Source organism: Sinocyclocheilus rhinocerous, unplaced genomic scaffold, assembly GCF_001515625.1.
Source record: "Sinocyclocheilus rhinocerous isolate Xijiao unplaced genomic scaffold, SAMN03320098_v1.1 scaffold1327, whole genome shotgun sequence".
Classification (NCBI taxonomy): domain Eukaryota; kingdom Metazoa; phylum Chordata; class Actinopteri; order Cypriniformes; family Cyprinidae; genus Sinocyclocheilus; species Sinocyclocheilus rhinocerous.
The window spans coordinates 188,040-197,661 of NW_015660879.1; the positions used below are offsets into that span (position 1 = coordinate 188,040).

General features: G+C 35.2%; 1 protein-coding gene across 1 annotated transcript in view; it reads left to right on the forward strand.

The window, feature by feature from the left end:
- LOC107725689 (telomeric repeat-binding factor 1-like) overlaps window positions 1-5,002 on the forward strand; it is a 13,238-nt gene extending 8,236 nt beyond the window's left edge. The window contains exons 2-11 of the mRNA XM_016535061.1: window positions 433-693; window positions 843-944; window positions 2,199-2,323; window positions 2,414-2,500; window positions 2,580-2,729; window positions 3,093-3,202; window positions 3,441-3,479; window positions 3,886-3,983; window positions 4,348-4,418; window positions 4,496-5,002. Coding sequence (XP_016390547.1) covers window positions 433-693; window positions 843-944; window positions 2,199-2,323; window positions 2,414-2,500; window positions 2,580-2,729; window positions 3,093-3,202; window positions 3,441-3,479; window positions 3,886-3,983; window positions 4,348-4,418; window positions 4,496-4,654 — 1,202 coding nt within the window. The 3' untranslated portion in view covers window positions 4,655-5,002. The remainder of the gene's footprint in view (window positions 1-432; window positions 694-842; window positions 945-2,198; window positions 2,324-2,413; window positions 2,501-2,579; window positions 2,730-3,092; window positions 3,203-3,440; window positions 3,480-3,885; window positions 3,984-4,347; window positions 4,419-4,495) is intronic.
- The last annotated feature ends 4,620 nt before the right edge of the window (window positions 5,003-9,622 follow it).

Below are 9,622 nucleotides of genomic sequence, written 5' to 3' on the forward strand. Positions count from 1 at the left end.
CATTTATAACTGGAATATAATTTAATTTCATTCACATGTGTTTCATAAACACATAATCCTTTCTGGATTACAATCCGCCATCAGAATGATACATTTAATTATTCTAGTTGCTGTGAAAAAAGGCTATAAACGATCCTCCGCCTGCAGGATCCTCACATGCGATAGCCTAGTAGCCGGGACAACTTCTTTATGTTTACAGACATGACATAATGACGAAAACCTACCAGTACCACTCAAATTAGAAAACATTATTATAAGCTAACAGTTGTGAATCGGGCTAAAGTAAGGCGATAGTTTTGAACACTGGTTGGTTATGTACTTGCTCAAATGTTGATTCCGGATCATTTTTAACCCAAAAAAAGTTACGGACTGCAGCTTTAAGATACTGCGAAGGCGTTCGTGTTGTTGTTGTTGTTTCCTCCGCGCCGGCAGGTGGTGCTGCGGCTAGAATTTCTCATAAACTCCGCCCGCGCTACAGTCAGCGCTCGGCGGGAACGTTTGTTTTCAACATAAACATGGAAATGGAGGGATCGTCAAATGAGATAATATCCAGCACGACTGATGAAATCGATTTAACTGAAGTCGAGGGTGTTGTCCAGTCATGGCTGATCGATTATTACTTCGCGTCACTATGTCGGCTCTTCAGAGACAGATCTGCGTTGGAGTTTCGTAAAACTTTGAAACTATTTGAAAGTAATGTGTTTTGTTTTGAGTCTAGTAAATATTTGTTTATTATAATAATTAATGCTAGATGCTTTTATTTTTATTTTGCTTGCATTTATTTTTAATTATGATATAATTTGTTCTGTATTCTCACATGTTGTTTATTGTTTATTCCACAGGTATAGTGGATGATCTTGAGTCATGTTCCCACAGGTCAGATCATCCCACTCAGAGAACGATCTGCTGCTTCCTTGCCAGAGTGATGGACGGGGAAGACCTGGGTAATGTCAACATATTATTAGCAATGTTATATTTATTTGTGCCAGATAATATTTAGTTGTCTTTATAAGAAACTTGCTTAGCTTTACAGTCATTTTCAATAATAGCTGGGCATACATCTACAGTGTAACTCCAAGACGCAGTGTTGTCACGGTCATGAAAAACCTGGAAAAAAAAAATTTTATTTGAAAAAATGCTAACTGATAGATCTCACCATACGTCCAGTTTATTCATCATATTCCATTCAGACAATGGTTTTGTTTTACAAGTTTTCAGAATTATGTATAATTATGCAAATACACATTATCTAATTAAATAAGCACGCATTTGCATGAATTTCCAGAACAGAAATCTGAACATTGAATTAAGAGCCAGGTTCAAAATTCTTGTTTCTTTTTGACCTATAATTTGTTGTGTTTTTTTGGAACTGATTTTGAGTCTCTTTCTCTTTATCAGCCCATAAATCAGAAAATGCTGTCAACAGCCAGAGAAAAAAAAATACATTTTTGCCATGTTTTTAAGATTTTTTTTTTTTAATACAAACTAGGTGATATATGATCAAACTCCTCTGTTAAAACCTTAAGTACATAGAGAGGAATTGGAAATGCTACTGAAGTTAAAATGTTTGACTCATGGGGGGGGGTTTGCCTGTAGTGCCTAATGGTTAGAAAGTCGGACTTGTAACCCAGTCGCAGGTTCGAGTCTCCGTACTGGTAGGGCTAAACCACGACTGAGGTGAGACCCTTGAGCAAGACACCGAACCCCCAATTGCTCCCCGGGTGCCGCAGCAAAAAATGGCTGCCCACCGCTCCGGGTGTGTGTTCACTGTGTGTGTGTTTGTTCACTACTCACTGCTGTGTGTGTGCACTTGGATGGGTTAAATGCAGAGCACAAATTCCGAGACACTATACTTGGCCACACGTCACTTTCACTTATAAGTATAACAAAAAAAGTGAAACCCTGATGACTGCTATAAATTCATAAACACACTTTTGCTGTAAAGTGATGCCATTTTTTGAAGAAGCTTTCTGATTTGTTTTCTAATTTTTCAACCCATTCTTACGTTGGATTCTTAGACTATCACAAGTCTTTTCGAAATTTGATGAAGCCTCATCTAGATAGATTACGAGATTTTGCAAGAATAGTGTACAGTATATCACGAAAACCGAATTAATTTTTATAAAGACAAATGTAAATGAAAGATTCAGTGACTGTTCCATCAGCTAATTCATCTTGTGTTGTGTTGTGGATTTCAGACGTCCGTTATGATCACGTTGCTCGAATCACTCCCTTGATGTCAGCGCTGCCGATTTGGGAGTCATTAAAGGAAGTGTCTGATTCAGACTTGCATGCTAAGATCAAGACGCTACTGATTGTTCAGGTATTTTTGATTGAGAGTGATGGATGTTTCACGTTGTAGAGTTTGAATGGAGTTCAGTCATGAAAATGCTGTTTTCATTGTGTGTCCAAGTCTGTCGCTGTGTGTGTGAAGAAAGGAAATTCACAGTTGGCAAAGGAAACCCTGCGGTGGCTGGAAAAAGAGACTGAGATACCAGCGGTGTGTATTTACCCGTTACAGTTTAACATGCCTTTTCATGCAATGCGGCAAATCAACATTTTTGTGTCTGTCTTAACAGAAACTACAAGGAAAGCTGACCACCATTGTGAGTAAGAAGGATGCATACGATCAGCTCCTGATGAACTTCACTTTCAACCAGCTGTTGGAGAACGTCGACACGTTCCTCAACACGTTCAGCCAGGAACGGTCCTCTGGTTTCTTACTCGAAGTATGGGGCCTTTTTTGTTATGCTTACCAAAAAGCTAATCCACCTTACGATTAACTCCGATTTGTTTTGCTACATCCTGTGGGAACGTCCTAATGGGCTTCATTGACTGTGGTTTCGATGTGCATACTGTATATACTGGGAATTTGTCTAATGATCTCTTAGAGTTGTGATGTTTTCCTGAGGGTGTGGAAATGGTGCAATTAGCTTCACCTTCAATGCTCAGTAACCACCTAATAAAGGCTCTTAAGAGCGGATTTTCCTGCCACTAACTGTTTACTTTGACTGTGATTTAAAGACTGTGTGTTTTGCTGCTTATTACCAGAAATGCTATGAAGTACTTACTTTTTTTTATTTTTTTTTTAGGCAGCATTAAAAGTGGTTCAAGCCCGTCATGAGAGGTCAGAGAAAACCTCATCTGAACAGGATGGAAGTGAAAGGACTCCATCCAGCCCAGAGTCAAACAAACCAGAAGAGTAAAACCATCTCTCTCAACTTCAAAATTTAAAACGGCAGTTGTCTGTTATGAAAATGAATTCAAATTTTATTTATTTGGTTCTGGTCATTCATAAATGTAATAAACCACTTTTTCTTAAGTAAACTCTTTAATTGTAGAGAGTTTTTTGTGAAATTTTTATTTAATATGCATTTTAGCTGAATAAAATATTTTAAATATAAATAAAATTCTTATTTGGTGTTGATGTTTCCACACAGAAATGAGGTGCAGGTGGATCCACTGGTGTTAAATATAAGGTGAGAGCCTTGGAAGTAATTTCAGCATGCAAGATTTAAACCGTGGCAAACACTCTCATTATGTGAATATAAACAGTCACCATAATAACTAACACCTGACAATAATCATCAGTGATTCATAATTCAAATGCATAACCTTATTATCTATCTCATATGACTTGATTTAGTTGTCTTTATTCAAATTCCTCGAATAAATGAAAACAAATGTTTATTTTATGTTTTTATATTTTATGAAATAAAATCATGAAATAATTCTGTCTCTCTCAGACCCAAAAGGAAACTTCTTTCCAAACAAATTCAAATGCATAACCTTATTATCTATCTCATATGACTTGATTTAGTTGTCTTTATTCAAATTCCTCGAATAAATGGAAATAAAATCATGAAATAATTCTGTCTCTCTCAGACCCAAAAGGAAACTTCTTTCCAAACAAATTCATGACCTGTGGAAACCTGAAACTGCCAAGAAAGAGCAAACCACACGCAAGAGAACCTCCATTTGCAGTATGTTCTCAGCTGGGGGATTTTGTTTGTTGTTTAATGTATATTTTACTGAATCAAAATATCAATTATCTTGTCATTTTCTATGTTGTTAAGGAAGTAGTTAACCAAAAATCTGCTCGCTCATGTCTTTCCAAATCTGTTTGTTTTTTTCCATATTCACCATTATTCACTGATAATCTTCTATTTTGCTCTTTATAACATCAAACATATGCATTTCTTCAAAATTATTTTTTTGTGTGTGTGTTCCACAGAAATAACATCATGCAAGTTTTGAACTTCTTTTTAAAAAACTCTATGAACATTAAGTGCTTTTCATTCGTATTATTAATCTGTAACCATTTATAAATGCTAATTTTATCTACAGAGATTTCCAGGAGAAGTAGTGTCTCTTCAGAATTACAAAGCAATGTTAGTGTGACAAGCCAACTCAGGAGGGTGAGTTACTCTGAAGGTGGACATCTTCAGTGTGTGCGCATGTGCATAATAACAGCATCAATGTTTGTTCCTTTCAGAAATGGACTGCAGAAGAAGATAGGAAGCTGAAAGCAGGTGTGAGGAAGTATGGGGAGGGCAAATGGAGAATGATCCTGAATGACTTTGAGTTTGACAACCGCACCGGTGTAAATCTTAAGGACAGATGGAGAATCCTGAAGAAAATGGAAGACTACTGAGCTACTGGCGGCTTCTGCTTTTAGTATTTAAAGATCTTTAGAATTTAAGGTTTCAGTATTTAAGCTGTTCTGATGTCAGACACTTTTTGAAGATATATTCCTGACAGTGTGTCAGAGGTTTCTTTCTTTTTTGGTTAAATTTACATAATCCGTTTCAAGGAATTGAACTGAAAGTTCTATTGTTATGCATGTAATTTCACAAAATAAATTTGGAAGTCAGGAGCACCATTTTGTAAATTGAAAGTAAACTATTTAGCAGAAGTATTACTGCTGAAAAAACAAATTAAAAAGCTTTCTGTTGCTGTTTGTTAGAACTGACCAAATGTTTCCACTAGGGGTTGCAAGTGAGCCCAATTTTGCCTTTCATTTTGTTCTTGAGATCTTTCACAGATTGGAAAAAAAAAGTTTGAAACAATACAACTGTTAAAACTAAAGAGCTTTTAATAAATGTATGTAAGTTTGTTAGGATTAACCCCTTGAGATGTACCATCTTGTTTTCGAGGGGGTCTCAAAAACAAAGTAACACAATCACAAAAAAACTGATTAATAATACATCCATAAACAACACCAAACGACAAATCACTAACATTAATTAGAAAATAACACCACAAAATTGAAATAAATATGAAACAACATATACTGATCAGTGAATCCAATCAAATAGAAACCAAAAATATATATAAAGAAACAGTAACATCTTCAGTGATAGCATGTACAGACCAAAACATAATATAATGAAGTTTGCTTAAACATCTTTAATGATGCAATAGTTTGAATATCTGCAGGTAAATTATTCCAGTCTGTTGGGGCTTTAAACATAAAAGCTCTTTTACCAATGTTTTTTTGACACAAGGAACAAGTACGTACAGAAATTAATTTAAAGAAAAAGGTACAAGTTGTAAATAACTAGGATATTTAAAGTAAATACATTTGAATATAAAATGAAGCCAACGAAAATCATCTTGTGTGTAAAGTTGGCCACTGGAGTGTATCATACATTAAACACTGATGAGTATAAAAAGAACATCCCAAAACCAATCTGCAAAATCTATTATAAACTGTATGAAGTGGAGCAAGATCTGATTTTGATGCAGTGTGATGAACAACATCACCATATTCAAGGATTGGAAGTTGAGAGACAAGTTTCTTATGAACACTGCATTAAAAAAAAAAATTACGAGATTGATGTAAAGTACTAATTCCAAAATTGATTTTATGTAGAACATGATTAATATGTCATTTAAAGGAAAGTTCAAAATCAAGCCATACACCAAGGTATTTAATAATATCAGCTTTATGCAAAGGAGTACTGTCTTTACATGATACAACACAATAACAGACTCTGGATTTAAGTCTGGATTTTTAAAACCAAAAATCATAATATAAGACTTATATAATATAAGATTTTGCACTAATTTATTATCCAAAAACCAATTGTGAAAATATTAAAATCATGCTGAAGAGACAACTGAATTTGTAAAATATCAGAATTAGATACATATATGACAGTGTCATCAGCATAAATTGAAACATTACAATTATTGAAAATGAACGATAATTAACATAACTAGAAAAAAGAAGGGGTCCCAACATTGAACCACCTCTGTTGAATCAAAAAAAATCTTGATTTATTCCCATTTTGTTATGCAAATATGAATTAAACCACATAATTGCATTTTAAGAAAGACCAAAAGCATGAAGTTTATCTAAAAGTAAGTATCGATCAACTACATCAAAAATCTTTAGATAAATTAAGAAAAATTGCACCTGCGAGTTTACCATCAGCAGCAGCTGAAAACACATCATTAGTGAACTTAAAGGGGTCATATGATGTTGCTAAAAATAACATTATTTTGTGTATTTGGTGTAATGAAATGTGTTTATGCAGTTTAAAGTTCAAAAAACACATTATTTTCCACATACTGTACATTATTGTTTCTCCTCTATGCCCCGCCTTTTTGAAACGCGTCGATTTTTACAAAGCTCATCAGTCTGAAAAAGTGAGGTGTGCTCTGATTGGCCAGCTATCCAGTGCGTTGTGATTGGCCGAATACCTCAAGCATGTGACGGAAATGTTATGCCCCTCACCATACTGTGACATGGCTGCAGCGTCAACAATACTACAGTGAGAATAAAAGTTACGCCTTTTTTCTTTGCGTGAACATTTGGGCGGCGTTATGCAAATCTTCCCAGATCGTGACGTAGGTATGTGGGGGCGTGTTAGAACGAGCCGTTTTAGGTAGGCGTGGTTAACTCTTAACTTTTATAAAGAATATCTCTTTGGTTTTGAGACTTTAGTGTTTGCAACTTTACAGATCTTCTTTATGTACCAAGAGCTAGCTTGTAACACTCCAAAGAGAAAGGAAAAATTGAAATCGCATCATATGACCCCTTTAAGTAATGCAGTGGTTGCAGAATGATTGGACCTAAAGCCGGATTTATATGGTGATAAAATATTATTAATACATACTGTAAGTAATTTGGAAGTTGCTTATATATTAATTTTTCAAAACATTTAGATATAGAACATATAACAGATATAGGTCTGTAATTATTGAGATCAAGAACTTTAAAAAGTACCCTTGTAAAGTGGAGTAATACGTGCTTATTTCCAGATAGCAGGTAACTCACATGTAGACAAAGACAAGTTCAATAAATCAGCGATGAATGTGAGAAGATGATTTAAGAAACTTATTTTCAATACCATCCAATCCCAACACCACTAGTCCCACTTAATTCATTAATAGCATTCTGAACTTCAATAGGCAAAATCTTGCTAAATTGAAAAGAACTACTACACGATAAAGTATCATATATAGTACCAGCATTCAAATAAGAATCAGATACTAAAGTAGAACAGACAAAAAATGCTGATGAAATGAATGAGCTAGATAAAGAGTCATGTAATATTGTATTATTAACTCGAATTTGATTAATTAAATGGTTATCTGAAGCACTAAATATGTTTTTGATTTTATTCCAAAAATACTTAAGAGTTCTTACAATTATAGGAAAGACATTTTTTATAGTAATTAGATTTTTCATTAGTTACTTTTGCCTAATACATTTCTCAAATGACTATTGTAGCGTCTGGACCACTCAAACACACAATATATATTTTGTTTTTATATTTAACAAATACTCTGTAACCCCCCTCAGTTAACAAGCCATATGAGGACCCATGAACCCTTCCCCCCGAAATGCGTAACACCCCAGGAAGCCGAACAGGCTCCTGGTTGCATGGCAACCAACGCTGATATCACTGGGTTTATTGGCCAAAAGAATGCAAAGCAGGGAAAAGCCCTGCATGTCCCAGGGCAAGAGGCAGAGTAGAAATGGACTTTTCTACTAATTAATTCATAGGAAAACCTTTCTTTGAATGAACACACATCATCCTTCAGGTCATTGGGTATATTATTGTCATCGTGTATTTGGTCTTTGAAAATGTATACTGTTATGCAGACTTATAATCGAAACACCCTCCTGTCAGCTTACATATATATATATCTCCACCATGTTTAGTATCTATGAATTCGCCTTCTGATGATCGAAACGAGCGTGTATATTATATGTTGGTACATAGGCAATATATTAGTGTCCTGAGAATCTTTAGTAATTTCGATTCAAGTTCCATTTGCAAATTACCATGCCCTCACACAAAGGGTCATAAAAACTCCCCAGTATCTCAAAACTCCCACTTGGGATACCGGCCTTTCTCATTGGACAAGCCCATCTTGAGAGGCGGGGATCTTCTCCGACCTTAAAGGCCCACACCAGGGACCCTCCCCAGTCGGTGGTTTGTTGGAATTCTGAGAGGATGTGAGAAAAACGCACCCGGAAACCCTAAGAATTGACAAGACAGTTGACCCTGAGAGGTCAAGTAAATATCTACAGCGGATCTAAAATATTCATAATTAATTATAACTAGTTATGATTAATTATTCATATTTCCCATGAGCTGATTCGTTACACTATATACTTCTTAATCGGCGTTACTTCTTGTCTGATGAAATACTGACCATGCCCTTTACTTAAAAAGACTAATAAGTTCAGAATTAATCCAAGAAAGATGATTACCCCTAACCCTAATATTCTTCCAGGGAGCATGTCTTCCACAACATTAATGAACTCAGTATAAAAAATATAAAATAATCCCAAGCATATTGTACATTAGGAATTAAATTATATCCATCCCAATTAATATAAATCAAATCATTAATAAATACATTTAAATTCAATGTTTTAATTAACCTAGATGGAGATTTAGGTCATTTAATTTTCCATACACAAAATAAAATGGAATGATCACTAAAGCAGTCAGTCATTACACCTACCCTTAAAAATCTATTAGGATGTGAAACAAGCATTCAATCAAGAAGGGACTGTGTTCGAGCAGTAACTCTAGTATAGGCTCAGTAATTAGTTGGGTAAGATTTAAACTATTAAAGGGTTAGTTCACCCAAAAATTAAAATTAGCCCATAAATTACTCACCCTCAAGGCATCCTAGGTGTATATGACTTTCTTCTTTCAGACGAATCCAGTCGGAGTTATATTAAAAATTGTCTTTGATCTTTCAAGCTGTTTAATGGCACTCAGCGGGTGTTGCAGTTCATCAGTCCAAAAGAAGTTAAATAAAAAGCACCCATCCATAATAAGTGCCTCACACGGCTGCGGGGGGTGAACAAAGTCCTCCTGTAGCGAATTGATGCGTTTTTGTAAGAAAAATAACCATGTTTAAAACGTAATAATCAATTTAATCTCGCTTGCGCTCACTGTTGTACACTGAAGCAGTTCCGGTTGGATGACGAACGCGGAAGTGCAGGGGAGAGATCAAAACAAAACAACGGTCACTAATTAGAAGTACAAAATGAGGATTTGTAAAGAAGAATGTCGGAGGATTTCGATATAAGCCAAGAGGAGACTGGTTTTCCTTTGCTAAAGTAAGGAAACTTTGCTTCCTTTGATCC